Source organism: Ornithorhynchus anatinus, chromosome 10 (assembly GCF_004115215.2).
Source record: "Ornithorhynchus anatinus isolate Pmale09 chromosome 10, mOrnAna1.pri.v4, whole genome shotgun sequence".
Classification (NCBI taxonomy): domain Eukaryota; kingdom Metazoa; phylum Chordata; class Mammalia; order Monotremata; family Ornithorhynchidae; genus Ornithorhynchus; species Ornithorhynchus anatinus.
The window spans coordinates 20648633-20669743 of record NC_041737.1 but is presented as its reverse complement, the minus strand read 5'-3'; the positions used below and the strand labels follow the sequence as shown (position 1 = coordinate 20669743).

Below are 21111 nucleotides of genomic sequence, written 5' to 3'. Positions count from 1 at the left end.
GAGCTTAGTACAGTGCCTGGCTTATAGTAAGTGCTTAACAAATACCACAATTATCATTATTATATAATTTTAATAAGGCTTTGAAAGTGGGGAGAGTAGTGATCTGTTGGAAATGAAGCAGGATGGAGTTCCAGGCCAAAGGGAGGACAGAGGCAAAGGGTTAGCACTGAGATAGATAAGACTAAGGTACAGTGAGTGGGCTGGGTTATAGTAGGAAATCAGTGAGGTAAGGTAAGAAGGGGGCAAGCCGAAAGCTTAAAAGCAATGGTAAGGTGTTTCTGTTTGATGTGGAAATGGATAAGCAACCACTGGATGTTCTTGAGGAGTGGGTAGATGTGGAAAATGAAAAAAATTAATAAGTATTTTTAAGCACTCGCTATGTGTCAGGCACTGTGATAAGCATTATGATAGATGTATTTAGCTAGCACACAACATCTGTCCCACATTATACTTACAGACTAAAAGTGAGGGAGAACAGGTACTTAATCCCAAATGTACAGAAGAGGAAGTCTTGGATCAGCCCAAATTCACTTCAAAGCCTTCTGTATTGTGAGTCATGAAGTAGTCACAAAACATACTCACTCACCTGGGTAGCATTGACTTCTCTAATCTTGGGAGATGATGAACTCAAATAAGTCGTGAGGAAGATGACATACTGTTGTTTATTGTTTATCTGGATGTAAAATTCATTCTTCACTGTTTTCCCTTTAGGGCCAGTTTCTTCTTGGGGATATTTTCCTTTGGAAGTAATCCACAGGGAAAATATTCAAGAAATCATTTTAAACTGGAAAAGACACAGAAAGAAGGGCACTGTCTTCCCTTTCCCCTCTCTCCCCAACTTCTAATTTCATGACAGCCCAAGAATGGCAGAGTGTATGTTGCCATTGGCTTGGGGATGGTGAGCTGGAATTCTGGCCACTAATTCAGGGATTCAGAAGGGACGTGACAGAGTCACTTCACTTGTCATCTTCTGCTACCACACAATAATACAAATTAAACTAGTTCATAATTAACCTAGTGCCCTTGTCACCTATAACATACTATAAATCAATTCCCACATTTTCTTCAAGAAATAGCGATAATGATGGCCTCATTTTTTTCTCTCCCTAAAGAAGAAGTTAACAAAATCCAAACCCTTGTTGTTTCTTACTTCCCCTAATTTCATCTCCACTAATTCAAAGCAGGTCAGTAAGATCCTCCTTAAACAATGAGACAATTGCCAGAATACCCATTTTCCCTAATATTGAGCAAAGTGATTGCTAGCTGGAACTCTCTGGAGAGTAGACAGCACATGCTAGATAAATGTCAATGAGTTAAAGGAAAATGCCAATCCAATCCCTGGGCCTGCCAATGTGATAAAATCTAGGCCTTGATATGATCATAAAAAGGGAAAAATTCAAATTAGGAAAGTCAAAGATTCTGTCCTCCTGCAGGTTTCTATAACATGATTTCAAGCAGATGCCCTTAGACTATCTGTGAAGGAAGGGGAAGATTAAGCACACAGTGAACAAGGAGTAGCCACCACCAATTGTACCTGAAAGCCAACTATGTTGATCTATCCATGGAGTTCTGCCCTTTTCTTCTTTGATGAGAAGTAAAGTGAGTTAAATTGCTGCGGAAAGGCTCGTTGGCCATCTGGCATTTTGAATCCCTGGTGCTGCTGAAAAGAGAAATTCTAAGTGAAACTAGTTGGGTCTAATGAGTAAATCAAAAAGTTCTGGGTCACTGAGGGCAGGAAACTAAAGTTCAGGGATTTGATAGAGGTCACCTAGTTTATCCCCTTACCTTAAAGTAGTACTAGCTCCTTAATCATCCTAAACCATTTTGGCCATTGGAAAAAGTATTTTCTGGAGTACTACACACTCTTTAACCACTTAGATAATTCTCGTTGGTTGAATGGAGAACTAAGATCCCTATGAGAAGGGATATTAAATGCCACAAGTGCCAAAACAACTCACATGGTCAAGAAATTTTTTGATGAAATCTGTTTCCTCTTGCTCTAACTTTTGAAAAATGGGAAGAATAATGGTAGGATAGACAAAATAAGCTTAATCAACATATTTGATAATGTAATTGAATAAGCTTCCCTTGTATACTAAGCTTACCTAAGGAAAGAGCCTGAATATTTCTCAAACTAGATTAAAAACAACTGAATAATAGAGCTTCTCCACACTTAATACAGTGCTCTGCTAACAGTAAGAGCTTAATAAACTGTCACTACCATTTACTACTAATACTTATTGAGAATTCTAAAAGGGGGGTTGCTGGATTTTTTTCCCAAAATAGAAAATATCTTGGGGAAGAGGCAATTTAAAGCTGTGCAAAAGCCTATTTGAATAATATTTTCTATCACTACAGTAGTATAGGTGAAGCATCTCAGCATTTTTGATTTATGAATCTGTCATACTTTTAAAATTCAGGAGAAGTATCAATTTGGAACACACAAGAAATCAAATATATGAGTCTCACTCTTGCTTTCCTAGAAGTCACAGAGGGGTTATATTCTCATCTCCATTAGCAGGGATTTACACTCAACTCCCAAAAGTCTAAATGGTAATTATGCATGGAACTCCCCATGCATCAAAGATAGACTATGCGCTTAAACCTTTCGTATGTGTGGAAAAAAGAAAGTACACTCAGCTGAACATTAATAAAAGAAAAGAAACAAAAGATTAAAGAAAATTCAACTGAATTATCATACTGCTAGCTGTTTACCTTCAAAACTATTTTCCCTAGAATCCTTGATTAGAAAGATGAAGGTTTGGTCTTAGAGTAGCTGTCTGATCTATTTACTAAAAACAGAAAAACTCCGACATTTTATCTCTAGAATTCTAATGTGATTTTGGTGCTGTTTTTATACTTATCTCAATGAAAAGAAGATTCCTCAGAGTGTGTTGGATTTTGTTGAATTTGATTTACAGCTTGACTTCTTTATCATATTCCCGGGTAGGGTGTAATAACAAAAAGAAAAGCTCTTTAAAGTCCCTTTGGATGCACAAGTCAGGGTGTTGAAAATTTTGTTTTCTTTACCAGCTCCATTTTATAAAGGAAATGCTCTCCAGAAGAGGATTTATAACATAGTTTTGTTTGATACATTCCATTAAATATGTAGGCTATACTCTCAACCTATGTTTGTAGTCTATAGGAGATTGTTCTCTTTGTCACTGTTTTACCCAAGAAGAAGAGTCAGTCCAGGCATTATTTCCAAATAAAAGAACAGAAAAAAAAGTTTTTCAGATCAGTCAATCATACGATGGTATTTATTGAGCATTTACTATGTGCAGAGCACTTTACTTAACACTTGGGAGAATACAGTAAAACAGAGTTGGTAGACTTGTACCCTGTCCACAACATTATAAAAAAAACAAGTATTTCACAGCTGCCTAGCACTTTCTTACATATGCATATGTACTTCAAAGCTGCATGCTCCATTTGGCATAGCATGTAACCCATTTATTGATAGCACTTAATGAAAAATTCATTATTATTAAAACAATACATAATAGATTCTTTTTAGCTCCATATATAATTACTGGGGCTAGCCTAATATTATCATCAGTGACCCAAATGCCCATCAGGTAAATAACCGTACTCCAAAGGGCAAGTAATAATTTATTTGGTGCAAACAAAGAAAAAATGTTGAGTTAATTTATTTTACTATTTCCATGATCCCTAGGGCAGGACAAGTTATTAAAATCATCCATAAATACTTAGTACCCCTTTGAAAGGCTGCTGTAATACATCAGGTCAGGTTGGACTGGTCATCTGACTCACAGATTACCTTTCACTCACATCAAGGCTCTGGCCTGGAACTCCCTCTCCCTTCATATTCTACAGACCATCACTCATCTCACCTTCAAAACCCTATTTAAATCACATCTCCTCTAAAAGTCCTTCTACATCTTCCTTCTCTGTAACCCTCATGCTTGGACATGCACCTTTCATTTTCACTTCTGTCAACCGTCTAGCACTTATGTATATGTCCATAATGTCTCTATTTATATTAGTGTCTGTTTTCCCTTCTAGCCTGTAAGCTCCTTGTAAGTAGGGAATGTACTTACCAACTCTGCTGTACTCTCCCAAGTGCTTAGTACAGTGAGTGCTCTGCACAAAGTAAGTGCTCTGTGAATACAATTGATAGAATGGAAGTGAGCAGGGAATTCAACTAAATAAAGGTTTGTGGTCACTGTCAGGTCTTCCCAAATTGGGGAATAGAAAAAGTTCCCCACACCAGATCCAATACATCTTGGATCAGTTCCACTTCCAGCAAGTTGTTTCCAGTCCTTTCTGGTGTAATAATTGCTATTTGAAAATGCTTTCAGCCCACCAATTTACAATGGTCCCACCCATGTTAACTATCTACCAGCTCTCCTTCTGCTCCTCAATCAGGCGGTGGTATTTATTGAGACCTTAATGGGTGCAGAGCCCTCTAATCAGTACTGGAAGGAGAATAGCATAATGGAGCTAGCTCATATCATCTGCCAACTAGAACACTTGGAATTTTGCAAAGAAACAAACTCCTATGAAAACTTGACAAATGGAAAGAGAGGTAAATTAATGAAAAATTTGTTGGGGCTTCATGATGCTTTTTCTTTAGTCACTGATTTTTTTTAGACACTTGGCATATGCTAATTTGCATAAAAGTCACTCTAAAAGCATGTAAGATTTTTGATCTAGGTAAGAGAAATTATTGTCTTTGAAGAAAATTGATGTGATACAGGAGATAGTGGGAGAAACCTGAACCAATGATTCATGCAGTTTTCGTGTATATAAACATTTGTACACCTACCATGTATTTCTTTCTTTCAAGCATTGTCTATGGTAGCTAGTTTGGGACAATTTCAGTAACTAAAATTTCACAGTCCCCATTTAGAACTGGAGCCTTTAACAATTTTGTAAGGAAATAAAGCTTAGGTTAACCTTGGATCTAGCAGACCTCATTAAAATAACAGCTTGTCAGTTTCAAGTTTAAAATAACGAGGTTGTCAGTTCTATATACAGTGGAACAATCCACATTTTTATTCTGCGGCAAACCTTATGGACGTAGGTGGAATAAATGTATTGAGCAAGTCTGCCATCTAGAGGCTCGTGCCATTCTACTCTCTCTGGCTGTTGGAAGGATGCTGTACACTCACCGCTGTAAAATTATTTGGTGAGAACCTTGAGAGCCATAAGCACAGTCAGACTTTTGCCAAAAAGAGGTAAAAGTTTGGAAAATGTTAAAATAGGTTGAAGCTAGGTTCATTTGTGTCTAACAACTATTCAGAAATCTTCTGTTTGTTTTCTTTTAAATGAGGGCACTTGGAGAAATTATAAAACAGTTGTAATTCATAGATCTCAAGTGTAAAATTAATCAATAAGCTTTCTGCTGCTCTGAAGTCTATGATCTTTATGTAAATGATTTACAGTTTTATTTTCTAAAATGCTAACAATTTCCTAATAAGAATATAATGAAATAACCAATCTGTAAATTGTTCGGCATTCACAACAATCTCCAATTGGAAATGTTCCAAGCATCCTGGAACACTTTTCATTTTCCAAGAGGAAGCCTCCAACTATCACCTGATCTCAGATTCCCTTGAACACTCAGTAATTCAGTTGGGTGATGCTCATTTCAAATGTTAAAAAGGGACAAAAAGAGCAGACATGAAGATACAGATTCCTTCCCTACTCATCTGGCTTCACTTGTCTCACTGAGCACTGATCTAGACAATGAAGAGAAAGCCTCAAACTAATTGTGCTGCTTCCCCTGTCCAGAAAGTTGAGACAGAGCATGGGAACCCCCTTAGAATGACTGACATGCCAACTGCCACATGAGTTTGTACTTCCTGTTACCTAATCTCTATTGCAGCCCAGAAGGAGTCGCTACTATAAAATGCCCTGCAGCTCTACAGAAAATCTCCGTCTCAAATCTACACCACAGAGGTTGGGTATAGCCATTCAGGTCTATAAGGCAGTTGATTTGCAAATGAAAGGCAAGAATTATTACACCCATTTAGTCCAGTCACACGGGGAAGTAACGCAAGTAAATGTTGCTCATTTCTTTGGGCCTCCTAGTGGTAAATTACCTCCCCAAGAACCCAAATAATCTCTCTCAAAGAAGCAATCTACCTCATAAGAGCAACAACCTTAAATTGAAGAGAAAGTTTATTTTGATCCCTCTCAGCCATCTGTTCCTGGGGTGATGTTCATGCTTAGTAGGAAGTTTCATCTCAAAGTGATTTAGAGAGGGATTATTTAAGTAATTGTTACAACTCAACCTGAGAAAATCATTATTAGGGAGAGTCTCGTTATCTCCGCTTTGCCAAAAAAAAAGGCAGACACATTAAACTATTAAACTATGACTCTGAAGTTAGTCAATGTAACAGAGGTATACATAGAAACCAAGTTTTCTCAATCCTGCTCCATTTTTGTTTTAGCATTAGACCACATGCCCCTATGTTTGGAAAATGGACTGCATGTTTTTTTACAAATGAAGGTGGCACTAATAAAAGTCTTCAAACATCGCATTCATTTTAGACTACCTCATTTCTTCCACATCCTGTTGACCCAAAACCTTTTAAGAACAGCATTATTGACTTTAAAAGTTAATCAATTTCTGGTTAACCCTTTGGTCAATGAAAAGGCACCACATTGTTATTCAAATTATACAACAGGCTAGGCATGTTTAACAAAAACACTTATGTGCAGCATTTTATATAGCTAAATTATCTTATTGCCTCTGCCTAAAAGAGATTAATTTCTTTTTTCCATACTCTATTTCATACATGATTTAGAGTTATCCATTATTGCTGCAAGAGTATGGCTTCAGAATTCACATAAATAACTGAATCTTGTCAGAATAAGGACTAATGGTTTTTCAGATATTAGGTTTCTTTAGAGTAAATTTAATATCTTTCCAAAAGTCTTACTTATCTTCATGGGGTCCTTCTGGGAAGAAAAAAGACACATCCATGCTATCCAACCAAGTTTGGGTTATAAATTTGTTAGTATCTACCCAGAGGAAAGATGCCCACATCAACATTTCTCTGCAAGATGAGCTGAAGGGTTACGCTCTGAATACCGTGCTGACTTTAAAGTGATTGGGTTCTAGGATAATTTAGAATGCTGATTTTTTTTCATCCTTGTTCCATTAATAATTGTTCTGCCCTGTAGTAGGGATAGTGATGTCCTGGTTCATCCCTGTTTAGTAGCTGAATAAAGACACTGTTTGGTGGCAAAGAAATAAACCAGGGAAACTGGCTGAATTGTCTGAGGATGGTGGAAGTTGATGGGGTGGGACTGTCCCTTTTGAAGAATTGTGGGTCAAGATCTGGAATGCGAGTCCAATGGGACTGCACATTCAGTGCTCAAAGCTATTTTGCATTGGCACAAATGGGCTATTAACTTTCAAATGGCAAACTCTAAGGCAGTTGGTTTGTGATCCAATTTAGAAATAGCACAGAGACTTTCCCTAAAATGCTATTATCTTGAGGGTTGAAAACAGAAGCAAAGGGAAAGGAAGGAAGACGTAGCTCTTTGTGAAACACAAAATGTTTCACCTATGCCTTATTTCATTTGATAATTTTGATATTTATTAACCACTTCATACGTGCTGGAGTAGATTCAATACAATCGGCTCAGACAGAATCAGTACCTCTCCTAAATGGGACTCAGCCTCAAAAGAATAAAATGATTTCTTTTGGTATGTTCTAGGTCATTTCAGATGGAGGACTCCTGATTAGTGTATCAGTGGTATTTATTGAGCACTTACTGTGCAGAGCACCATACTAAGCACTTGGGCAAGTACAGTATAGCAGAATTGGTAGCTACATTCCCTGCCCACAGAGACTGTATTAACTAACCCCCTTCCCCCCATCATCTGAACCCTCCTCTGGAAGTGAAATAAATAAGATTCGGGTGGCAAGATGAGGTTTGCTCCTTTCACCTTGTTCCCTCGCTCCATGCCTTCTCACAGAACGCTCCCTCTCTTTATGCCTCCTTGCTCAGTAAACTCCCCTACCCCAACTCCCACTTTGCTAATAAAATTAGGAGAGACTGTCTTGAACCAAACAGCTCCTTCTCCTAAGAGGGCCACAGAGCTGCCTTGAGCAGTGCACCAGTTTGCTGTTTGCTTATGATATTTGCCTACCTTCTTCTTTCCCCTCAAGCTTCAGCAAATGAGCATTTGTAATCACAGTTAGAGTTCACTGCCCTGTCCACTACTCACAAACGTGGCTAGGACTTCTGGAGACACTTTATTCAGGCTTTTATTTTGCAAAGTTTCCCTGCTGGTCAACTCTGACTCATGGATTAGTGGAATCTTTGACCAATACCTCCCATTTTCTGAACATACTAAATAATAAAGTGGTGGTTTTTTTTCTATTTTAATCTGGGCAATCTCAGGAATTGCCAAGAGAAATTTTAAGACATGTAAATTAAGCTATATGTCTAAAATATTCAGGATTCTCATTTTACATGTTTTCAAATATGTCTTTGTTGAAATATGAATCTTTAATTGCAATGAAATGTCCAGAGAAAAAGAATGTTGGTCACTGAAAAGGACACCCTTTTCTACAGGGGATTGCCTAATTCTATAAATCCCAAGTGACATGCTTGAAAAATGCTGGTTAAGTTCCTGGTGACCTTTATCTCATTCTGAGGCACATCTGATACATACATTTATGCACAATCTCATCTAGAAATATTTCAAAATGTATGGATTGTGAAAGGCATAGATTCAGTAAAACACAGTAGAGTAGCTTCTTGATCTAATCTAATACTATAATATATCTCAAGGAAAGATTCACAACCCGACACAGTTCTCTCCAGTTCCCATATCCCATAAAGTTGTACTATTATTTATTCAGTTATAATAAATTTAATAAAATAGACAATCTTATTTACCCTGGGTTGTGAACCATGGGCTAATGAGCTGCTCAATCAATTAATCAATGTTATTTATTGAGCACTTACTGTGTGCAGAGTATTGTACTTAGGAGAGTATGATACAAAAGAGTTAGTGGACATGTTTTATAGGAAACTGCATTGATTTGTTAATGATAAAATCCAGGTGATTGACTGTATGAGCAGGTTCCTTGTTCCTGGAAAAGTGAAAGAGGAGAAGAAATGGAGGGGCCACATTTCTTAATCCTATCTAATCACTCTTCCCTTAAAGAACAAAGTAGCATGTTTAGTTAATTGTGATAGTTTTCGACTCCTGACTATATGCAAAGTGCTATGTTAAGTGACAGAGTAAATGCAATCAGCCCCATTTGGTCACCACCATCACCACTCTGCTGAAGATGTCAGAGCCTTCCTCTCCTTCTCCACCTTCACATATACACGAGCTTTTCTAGGTGAGTGGGTCTAGAAGGGATGCAGCTGTCCCAGGTATTCCCTGGGGCTGAATATGTCCTTGTTGAAAGATTACAAATCTTACTTCTCACTCCAACCACTCTCCATACAATAACACTTGCTCCACTTGCTCAGATCCCACTTCTGCATCAACAATCAATTCACTGAGTAAAATGAGTTTAATAAGGACAGTCAAAATTATAAATGGAGAAAAGATCTCTAACTAGCAGGCAAATGCAAAATCTGAACTGGACTGCATTGCTCTAAAAATTCACTGCCCTTCCCTAGTTAACAGGGTTTCCTCTCTTACTTCCCCAAGAGATCTGTGGTCCATCCCACCTTTAGCTTGCAGTCTTCCATAAGGGTGAGAGAGATTGGATCATCTGCAGAGTCCAGTGATCCCACCTCTCTGTCTTTTTGCATTGTATTCTCCCAAGAGTTTAGCACAATGTTCTGCACCCAGCACACAATAAGTATGATGAACTGATTGATTTCCAGTTACATCCATATTTCACAATCTATACCCCTTCTCTCAAGTCAGTGTGTAGTGGATAGAGCACAGCCCTGGGAGTCAGAGAGTCATGGGTTCTAATCCCAGTTCCACCACTTCTCTGCTGTGTGGCCATGGTCAAGTCAGTTCACTTCTCTGTGCTTTGAAAATTAGAGCCCTACATGGACAGGGACTGTGTCCAACCCAATTTGCTTGTATCCACCCTAGTGCTTAGTACAGTACCTGGCAAATGGTAAGGACTTAACAAATACCACGGTTTTTATCAGTTGGTCCTCAAGTGATTGGTTCTCCCTAGTTTTTGAGTGGGCCTTAATAGAGAAATAATTAGCTCACCTTGTTAAATTACTACAGGGGGTTTGAGGCTTTTAGTTAAATTGCTTCCCCTAAGAAGCTTCCGCCTCCTAAGTACATTGTGATCTCTGGGATGGGAGCTGGTTAAACCCAAAACAAACAGACTCTTCTCTCTGTAGTATTTAAAATGAATTAGCTTGCCATTGGGGCTTTTAGTAGGTAAATTACCCCCTCCCTTCCTCTATATTGTATCAGTGTGGAACTCTCTTAATTAGTAACTCGACTATGTTAATGGATTTGGTGGACTTCTCATATTTTCTGTGTCAGTGTCTCTTCCCTATCTCCTTCTCAGTCGATCAGAACATTTTACTAAATATTACAATATTACTTTCTCACACAAGACTGACCTTAACAGTACAAAACAGCAGTTCTAATGTTTCCCACAGTTATTTCCCCTTGAGGATCAGTATTTTTAGAAAGAGACTCCATTTGTCTTAGTGAGTGATGTCCTTGATGCATTTTTAATATCTACACAGAGGTATCCAAACCCTAATTCTAGGGAGATTGGCTCTATCTCTTGAATTTTGACCAATTCCCTGTATTTTACAAGCTGAGGAGAATCGAACATTGTCTTTCTAAAGGTCTGAAGATCATTTAACTTCCTATTCAGTTTCTTGTCAGCCTTAGCCTTTCCTACAAAATATATATGTGCATGTCTGACTGTGACAACTGTACATACTATAGTAATAGTATTATTAAGTGCTTACTGTATATAAGGCATTGTACTAGCGCTGGTAGAAAATAAAAATGCAAGAATTAAACACAGTACAACTCCCTTGGGGAGCTCATAAGAAGAAGATGCACTAGCTGCTGAAGCAGTTTAGTCAGCATCATTTATGAACTTAATGTCTTCCCAGATTGATTTTTGATCTCACCACCTTATATTCCCACTTTATATCTCCAACTGCCATTTCAGCACTTCGGTGCCACTTAAAGCACTAAAGTACTCACATCCCCCTGAGCACTTATGTAAATATCTTGATAGTTTATTCCTTTCTCCTATTTGTCATTTATTTTAGTATCAGTTTCCCCACTAGTTTGTAAGCTCCCTGTGGGCAGGGATTGTGTTAACTAATTCTACTGTGCTCCCCAAAACAGTACAGTGCTCTGCATGAAGTAAGAGATCAGTAATTGCTATTAATAGAGTAATTGAATATCAAATCCCAAGACAGAATTACCCCCAAGGTCCTGGCATACAGTCAGTTCACTAGCATTGATGCAATGCCAACAGCCAAATCAATCAATGGTATTTATTGAGCACTTATTGTGTGCAGAGTTCCACTGGGAGAACACGGGAAGAGGATCAATAGCAACAGAAGACCCAAGTAGCAGGTGAATGTGGAACTGAAGGGGATACAAATAAACTCAGAGTGAGGAAAAAAAAAACAATTTAAAGACGTGGTAAAGCACAGTGTCAAGCAGTGCAAAGTAGTAATGGACTTTGGAGAGAGCACTGCAGTCAACACTCAGACCATCCTGGCAGGCAGAAACCAAGTGAGGGGTTGCCTTTCTTTAAGATCTGGATGTCAGGAGGCAGAGGTGAAAACAGAGGCAGAGCGAAGTGGGACCAAAACATTAATGCAATCAGACTGTATTGTAACTTGTGAGATAGGGGCAAACATACTTCATGGGTCTTTTCAGCCACACTGAACGCATGAATAGAATTTACTGTCAGTAGTGTCATCCTTGGAAAAGGACAATTTTCAGTAACCTGGAAGTCACTATATGAAGGTGAATAAAACATGAGGGTAGAAACAATCGTTTTCGTATGTATTAGATCATTCATTCATTCAATAGTATCTATTGAGCACTTACTATGTGCAGACCACTGTACTAAGCACTTAGAATGTACAATTCAGCAAGAGATGGAGACAATCCTTGCCCAATAACAGGCTCACAGTCTAAACAAGGGAGACAGAAAAGCAAAACAGAACAAAACAAAACAAGTAGTCTGGCATAGATATCACTAAGATAAATAGAATCATAGATATATACACATCATTAATGAAATAGAATAATAAATATATACAAAATATGCATAGTGCTGAGGGGAAGGGGGACGAGCAGAGGGTGGGAGAAGGGGGAATGGGAGGGGAGGAGGAGCAGAGGGAAAGAGAGGGCTCAGTCTGGGAAGGCCTCCTGAAGGAAGTGAGCTCTCAGTTCGGGAAGGTTGCATAACAAATCCACAAAGCATATGCAGAGTTGAGCTTGGAGACCATTTGAAGATTGGAATGGTAGGTGTCATAAAGAGGAGACATCTTTTCTTCATTGTGCTGAGGTTTGGATTGTAAAACTCTTAGGGGCACTATTCTAAGACACGGGAACCTAACTGTGGGCTCATTTCATTTCTTCAGATTTCATCTTACATCCAACAGGCACTGCAGCCTATAAAATATTTACATTGTTTTTTCACAATATATTATTTACTGTATAGTACATGAAATATTTACAGTCATTTTTCTAAGGACACTGTATATATTATTTACATTCCATTACATTGTGCGTTCAGGCAGGTAAAATAGGCAGGATGAAGCTCTCCTGAAATCTTGAGGAAACAGGCCAGCCGAGCTAACTCCGCATTATAGTCCCTCGATGGGACCATTACAGGTCTGGAACCATTGTTAAAGTCAGCCTGGAACTCACCTTCAAAAGCAGGAAATCGCTGGCCACACAGGTAACAGCTTCGAGAAAATGGGAGTCCAAAGGCAGTCATGTATCAAGATGCAAGACTAACGTTTTGCATACCTATACTTAAGCTGTTGAGAGGCAAGGACCAGCATGTTAAATGTATATATTCATTAAATCGTATTTATTGAGTACTTACTGTGTGCAGAGCACCATCCTAAGCTCTTGGGGAGTACAAAACAACAATAAACATACACGTTCCCAGCCCACAGTGAGCTTACAGTCTAGAGGATAAAACAGACATTAATACAAATAAATTTTAGATACATACATAAGTGTTGTGGGGCTGGGAGGAGGGATTTATGAATATGTGTAAGTATTTATGAGTATTATGTATACATATACATTCAAGGAGTCTAGCTAGGCAGCAAGTGAATTCAAAGCCCCAAATCAGAATTTTCTAGCAAAGAAGGGAAGCCACTTAGTTTACCTTCCTTTCGTCCTTGATCTGAAACCTACTTGAAAATGCTAAGTAGAATTCAGCATGTCATTTGCTACAGCCTTTCTTTAAGGTTTCCCAAAGAAAGCTCTCTGTGAGTGTCTGTGTAGTGTTCTCATTTTTCAGCACTGAGCATCTGAAAATTCCTCTTCAAAGGCTGGACAATCTCATTATTGAGCACCTCTCTCAGAGTTCAGTGGATCGGAAGAGCAAAAAATTTTCAGGTTATAGGTGAGCACTGTATATCTGAGGTCCTTGCTGAGAATGCTTTCCTTTTCAAAGGGAAATACCAAAGACATCATCACAGATGATAACCAGATAATTCTCAGCAGATAATGCTTCTGTGACGGTGAATTACACGTTCCCTAGAAATTCTGAATGCTTAGCTGCTACCCAACTGAATACAGAGCTGCAGTGTAAACCTACTAATGAATAGACTGACACTGGAGTTGCCTAAGGCAGACAGGTCCTCACCCAGCTGGCCATTTCTAGCATTCACATCTGGATGCAGAGTTGATGCTCATGTGGCTCTACTTTCCATGTAAATAAAAGCTTCTATAAGGTTAGCGAGCTGTTCACTGGGATGCTGTTCATTAGCACTGGTCAAAATTGTCCAAGTAGCAACAAAGAATGCCAACTGTAAGGGTTAGATCACTCTACCTGAAAGATTTCTCCAGTGTTGACCTGGGCCAAAGGGTGACTACCTTGAAACTTGGAACATTAACACCAATTATGCTAAATGGGCAAGAAACTGATAAATTTCAGATTTGGTAGGAATAATTCCAAATAGCCAGTTTTCTGACTATCTTTTTAATGGTGTTTGTTAAACAAATACTATGTGCAGGCACTGTAATAAGCACTGAGGTAGATACAAGCAAATCAAGTAGGACACTGTCTCTGTCCTACACAGGGCACACAGTCTTAATCCCCATTTTACAGATGAGGTAATTTAGGCATAGAGAAGTGAATGGATGTGCCCGAAGTCATGCAGCACACAAGTGGCGAAGCCAGGATTAGAACCCAGGTTCTTCTGATTCCCAGACCCACGTTCTATCCATTGCCTAGTGTATAGTTCTATCCACAACTAGATATTCAATGTATCAAGGAGTTTCACTGAATAGGAATCCATAATGTGTATAGTCACACATTGGTAAGAACAGTTCAGTTTCTTCGATTTTAATTGACACGTAAATCTTATTAAGTATAAAATTGGGTAGATAATTAAACATAGTTACAAATGTTATTTTAAATATTAGCTACTATGATTTAGCTACCATGTTAATATTTTCCAGAATCTCCCAGACCAATGAATAACCCATATAATCTCTGAAACCACTATTTAGCTGTATGTTAGCATTTACTAGATTGATAGTTTAATGCATTCCAAATTGGAAGTAAAAATGCACTTGAGACTGGTCCTCATGGAACCTGAGGAGGAACTCTTTTTCAAAATGGTGGAAAGTGAAATCCTTTAAAAACTCTCTAATCCAAAGGAAGGAGGAGAAGCATACCCTAGTGGAAAAGACATGGACCTGGAAATCAAAGGACCCAGATTCTAATCCTCAGGTGTGACCTTGGGCAAGTCACTTAACTTCTCTTTGCCTCAGTTTCCTCATCTGTCAAATGGAAATTAAATACCTGTCCTCCCTCCTACTTACATTGTGAGCTCCATGTGGGACAGGGTCTGTTTCCAAACTGATTAACCCTAGCACTTAGAACAATATTTGACACTTAGTAAGGTCTTAACAAATGGCATCATCATATTAATAATAATAAAATAAAGAAGTCCATTGAGAACAAAGTCAGCTACTAACTGAGAGAGCTAATTACTTACCTAGATGTCTCAGAGCTTAGGATAAAGCTATCCAGGGAAAATCCTATTCACATTGGGTCTGCAAGTTCTGTCTCTTACTCAGACATTGATAGGAAATTTTAATTGTCTTTTAACCTCTATCGGCATGGGAAAAGGTGTTATGAGGACTTTGTGGGCAGGGAACATGTTTGCCAACTTTGTTATATTGTACTCACCCAAGCATTTAGTACAGTGTTATGCAGAGTAAGTGCTCAATAAATATGATTCAATGATTAATTGACACCTTTAACCGAGACCCCTCTGTTGGTCTCTTGATCAGGTGACAGACATAAAAGAAAAACTGAAGCTGTCAAAAAAATTCTGGTCAACTTTACCGTACACCATCTGCAAGGATGAGAGAGTGACAGCTGGCACATCCAATGAAGAGGAATGCTGGAACGGGCACAGCAAAGCCAGGTGAGGCATCGTTATTAATGCCGCTGTTTGGATCATTTGGAGCTGTGGAATGTTTACCTGACTCTGCTCCTCAAGGGGTTTGCAAGGCCATTTAGAGAAGGAGGAGGTCAATGAGAGCATGGAGGAGAGAGATGTCATTCTGCCACAGCTGTTATCATTGACAAGTCTGGCGAGAACTGGGGAACGCTTATTCTCAAGGTGCCACTATACCTCAAGTTGTAGAGTCCTCATTCGAAATGCCAAGACCTTCAGGGTGAGGATAGAAAAGATGACAGATGCCAGATTGCAGACATTCTGAGATCTACAAGAGCCCTTTTATGCCTGGGTAATAACTGTCACATTGTGAAGCTATTTTTATTCTTGATGCAATTTACATTACCAGAAGGTGAAACAGAAAATGAAATTTTAGTTGAGTCACTTCTCCTTCCAAAGTTGCTGGGTTATTCCTGTTTGTGAATGTGTGCTGTGCGCACGCACGCTCACGTGTAAGCTCATTGTGGGCAGGGAATATATCTGTTTATTGTTGTATTCTCCGAAGCATTTAGCACAGTGTTCTGCACACTGTAAGCTCTCAAAAAATACTATTGAATGAATGAATGAATGAGTGGTTAAGGTGGGGAGAGCAGAGGGTCTGTGAAGAAAAATGAGGACTTTTTGTAAAAAAACAAAACAAAAAAAAAACAACAAAACTTGAATATAACTAAACCCAATATATGTGTGTCCACCTTATCCACTTGAAGGCTGTGACAGAGCTGTCCTTGTTGAATCCTGAAGGCAGGGCATTAGCAGCGTGAAGCAGCATGGCTCACTGGAAAGAGCACGGGCTTGGGAGGCAGAGGTTATGGGTTCGAATTTCGGCTCTGCCGCCTGTCAGCTGTGTGACTTTGAGCAAGTCGCTCAACTTCTCTGTGCCTCAATTACCTCATCTGTAAAATTAGGATTAAGACTGTGAACCCCATGTGGGTTAACCTGATTACCCTGTATCCCCTCCAATGCTTAGAACAATGTTTGGCACATAGTAAGCACTTAACAAATGCCATCATCATCACTATTATTATTAGCACATTGGCTTTCTTGGATAGGATGGCTTCTTAATGAGGTCAAGAGGTTAGATGTGAAAATAGGTTTGAGAACTGGCCAGCTGGTTAAGGTGTGAATAGCCGAAAATTTGAGCAGAACATTTGTCTGTAGGGTTGCATGTGGGATGAATTGGCAGTGCATGTAAAGAATCAGTCAATATTAGTTAATGAACGCCTGCGTGCAAAACACTGAGTTAACCTCTTGGCAGATTACAATAGAGTTAGTGGACAAGATCCATGCCCTCAAGGAGTTTACAATCTAACAGAGGAGACAGTAACTAAATAAATTGCAGGGAGGGGGAAATAACAGGATATAAGTTTTCTACATAAGTAATTGAATGAATGACGGGGAAGTAAGTATCCCAAGTGCTTACGTGATGCAGAACTGCTGAAATTGCAATTAGGGGAAAATAGGATGAGGAAATCAGAGATTAATCAGGGAAGGCCTCCTGGTGGAGATGCTGTTGAGCCAGTTCAGTCAATCAATCAGTCAATGATATCTTTTGAGCACTTACTAAGCACTTCTTAAAATGGTATTTGTTCATTGCTTTCTATGTGCCAGTCACTGTCCTAGGTGCTAGGGTAAATATAAGATAATTAGGTTGGAATAAATCCCTGTCCCACACAGGGCTCTTAATCTTAATCCCCATTTTACAGATGAAGTAATTTAGGCATAGAGACATGAAGTGACGTTCCCAAGGTCATGCAGCATTTAAGCGGTGGAGCTGGGATTAGAACCTAAGTCCTTCTGTTTCCCAGGCCCATGCTCTATCCCTTAAACCATGCTACTTCTCACACTTGGGAAAGTGCAGTGCAAATAGAGTTGGCCAACACAATCCCTGACCAACAGGGACTAAAAGTCTACTGGCAGAGAGGGACATTAAAATTATAGATAGGGAAAATATTATATAAATAGAGAGTCAGAGTAAGCACTCAGTTAATATGATTATATGTATAGCTAAAACTTGTGCAGCTGTGGTGAGTAACGAAGTACTTAAGGGGTGCAAAGCCAAGTGCATAGGTGATACCAAGGGGAGGGTGGGTAGGGGACATGAGCACTTAATCAGGGAAGGTGTCTTGGAGGCATTTCAATCAAATGTATTTAAGTGCTTATTGTGTGCAGAGCACTGTACTAAGAGCTTGCGAGAATACAACAATAATCAGACACATTCCCTTAAGCTTTTGATATTCATCCCACCCTCAGCTCCATAACACTTATGTAGATATCTGTAATTTTATTTATATTAATGTCTGTTTCCCCCTCTAGTCTGTAAACTCCTTGTAGGCAGAGAACATGCCTCTCAACTCCGTTGTATTATACTCTCCCAAGCACTTATACAGTGCTCTTCACATAGTAGGTGTTCCACTGATTGACTGATTGAGATGTGATTTTAGGAGAATTTTGAAGGTGAGGAGAGTGGTAGTCTGTCAGATATGAAGTGGGAGGGAGTTCAGGCCAGAGGGAGGACTTGAACAAGGGGTCCATAGCAAAGTAGATGAGATTGAGGTACAAAGTATAGGGTGAATAGGGCAAGTGGGGTCAAAAATAAAGGAGGAGGTGAGATCACTACTGAATTCAAGAGCACCTGCTGGACAGTGTGGGAAGAGAAGGTTTGGGAGAAGGTGAAGATGTGTGTTCATGCTTGCAAGTAAGGTGTACTTTAAATGCTCTTTCTCTTCTGAGTTGCACTTTCAAACCGCCTTTGATAACAACACTGTAAATAGTATGGTATGTAATAGACATAGAGTTTAGTAAAGTAGAAATCAGGTAACCATGGTAACAGCAATCTTTGGGAGGCAGCTTAATCTTGAAATCTTCAGTTTTTGATCCAAGCCTTAGCATGCAGACGGGAATACAAAATATGATTGTCATGCCTCTAATGCCCTTAAGCTTTTAACCTCCTACAAACCTTGTGCACAGAAGGAGGGGCAACATGTTCACAGAAGGAGGGGCAACATGTTCTAGCGGAAAGATCACTGGTCTGGAAGTCAGAGAACCTGGATTCTAATCTGAGTTCTGCCTCATCTCTGCTGTGTTACATTGGGCAAGTCACTTTACTTACCTGTGCCTCAGTTACCTCACCTTGTTGCTAAGAGCATTGGTTCAACATGAATGAACTGATTCTTGGCAATTTTGCCCAGGCATTTGCACAGGAGTTTGACTTAAAGTGTAGTGGAGGTTGAAAATGTTCAAGGACCTGGCTGTGCCTTCTCTACAACATTCAGATTGCACAGAATTGGTTAGAGCATTAATTTCTGTGTTGCAAATGAAAGGTCTTGGTTGCCGCATTTGTTGTGCGCAGGGAACAGGTCCACCAACTTCATTGTATTGTACTCTCCCAAGAGCTTAGTACAGTGTCTTCATACAGTAAGCACTCAATATATACAACTGATTGATTAGGCTGCTTGTTTCATGATCCAAGCAGAATAGTCCAGAACCCTAGACTGTGAGCCCCATGTGGGATAGGGACTGTGTCAAACCTGATAATTGCCTGTCTACTCCAGATCTTAAAACAGTGCTTGACACATAATACGTGCTTAACAAATACCATAAAAAACACCTTCCCATGGGAATGGGAAAACTAGTATAAGATGTCAGTCATTTCACTGAAATTACCTGGAGTAAAGCAAATCTCGGGAGGATTGGGGGCAGTATGAAGGGGGGCTAACAAGATGTAGAAAAAACTCCAGAGCTATGAGTATAGGAGTATATCTTGGGTTTCTAGAGGAAATGGGTGTGGGCAGGTGAAAACCCTCAGGAAAGCTGAGGCTTTGGTAGTTTGGGGTGTCAAATCAATCAATTATATCTATTGTGCAGTTTGTGAAGAACAGTGTGCTAAGCACTTGAGAGACTAGGCAAAAATCTGTGGATGGAGTGCTGACAGAGAGCTTCTGAGGCAAGTAAGGCAGTAAATTAAAAAGGTAGGGTAAGAACAGTGTATTGACACACAATAAGCTTAACAAGTACCATTATTACAAACTTCCCTTCTAGACATTAACCTAGACAGTAAGTTCCTTGTGGGCAGGGAATGTGTTTACTAACTCTGTTGTATTATACTCTCCCAAGCTTTTAGTACAGTGCTCTGCACGCAGTAAATGCTCAATAAATGCAACTGATTAATAGTCATTATTATTAAGGGACAGTCAGGATTAGAACCCAGTTCTTCTAACTCTCAGGCTCTCTATTTCCATCAGACCACACTGTTTCACAAAATGTTGTGTTGTAGATCAAATGTGGCTTAACCTGTTCTTTCTCACCATCCTAGAGGATGCAATGAAGGACCTGGAAGCTATTGTCAGGGTGCACTTCTGACTCACTAAGGAAACTCCTTCCTCTCATCAGGTTACAAGCATCATCAGAATTAAACAAAAATTCCATAGATAATGCTATCTATTTCTACTCATTTGTAACTATAATACATTCTAAATCCTTCCCTGAAATAGTGTGAGGTGTATGGCTAAACCAGAAAATTGTTTTTGCAATGCAGCTTCTATAACTTCTATTTCTCACTCAAATAATTTCTCAAAATAAAATGGGAGAATATGAAGACAACTCAGATGAATGGGAATTGGAAGGAAACAAATAAGTAACCGTGAAAAATCAATAAAAATTTAGAAGGCCAGAGGAAAAAATAAAATGAAGGCATGGGGTGCATATGACAAAGCTAAACCTTCTTGAGTTTCCAGCTGAACCTTCAAATCCTAGGAATAGTTTGTCATTCATCATCCAGGAGAAGGGCATTCTCTCTAGCTTAGCAGCAGGAATAAGAACAATCTATTGCATAAGTAGAAGTAGGAGAAGAATGATTAGGTCTGAGGAAGAAAAGCTTCTATAAAACATTAGGTGAGAGGAAATAAAAATTTCTGAAGTTAGCATGCAAGAGAGTGAGCTCTTTATGACGCCGTACAACAAAGAATAATAGTAATGTTCTGGTTAGCTGATTATTGTCCTACACTTAAAAAAAATTGGTTATTTTAAGGACAAAGATATTTCTAATTGAATTTGGACTGCATTTTCTTTCAAGATTTTTCTCTACCTCAGAGTTGATCTTTTTCTACAAACAAGACTCTTTCAAAAGTCAAAAGACTAGTGATTTTACAAGGTTAAGGGGAAAATCTTGAAGAACCCCTAGGAGAGCACTTCTGAGATATTATGTCATATGAAAATTATTTAACTATATGCAGGCTTGTTGTGGGCAGGAACCATATATGCTAATTCTGTATTGTGCTCTCCCAAACATTTGGTACAGTAATCTGCACACAGCAAGCACTCAAATATTTATCAATTGATTGTTTGGGTGTATGTATGCACGTATATAGAGAGAATGATAGAAGTGATAGGATAGAAATACATTCTGACTTCTGGGAGCAAGTCATTTACACACAAACCACTGTTAAAATAATGGTAAAATATACAACTCCTCCATTTTCTCAGTCAGTG

At 39.0% G+C, this 21111-nt stretch overlaps 1 protein-coding gene across 1 annotated transcript in view; it reads left to right on the top strand.

The window, feature by feature from the left end:
- Nucleotides 1–21111, top strand: part of GPC6 (glypican 6) — a 719587-nt gene that overhangs the window by 682395 nt on the left and 16081 nt on the right. Inside the window, exon 8 of the mRNA XM_039913281.1 lies at nt 15455–15591. Within this exon, the coding sequence (XP_039769215.1) occupies nt 15455–15591 (137 nt within the window). The remainder of the gene's footprint in view (nt 1–15454; nt 15592–21111) is intronic.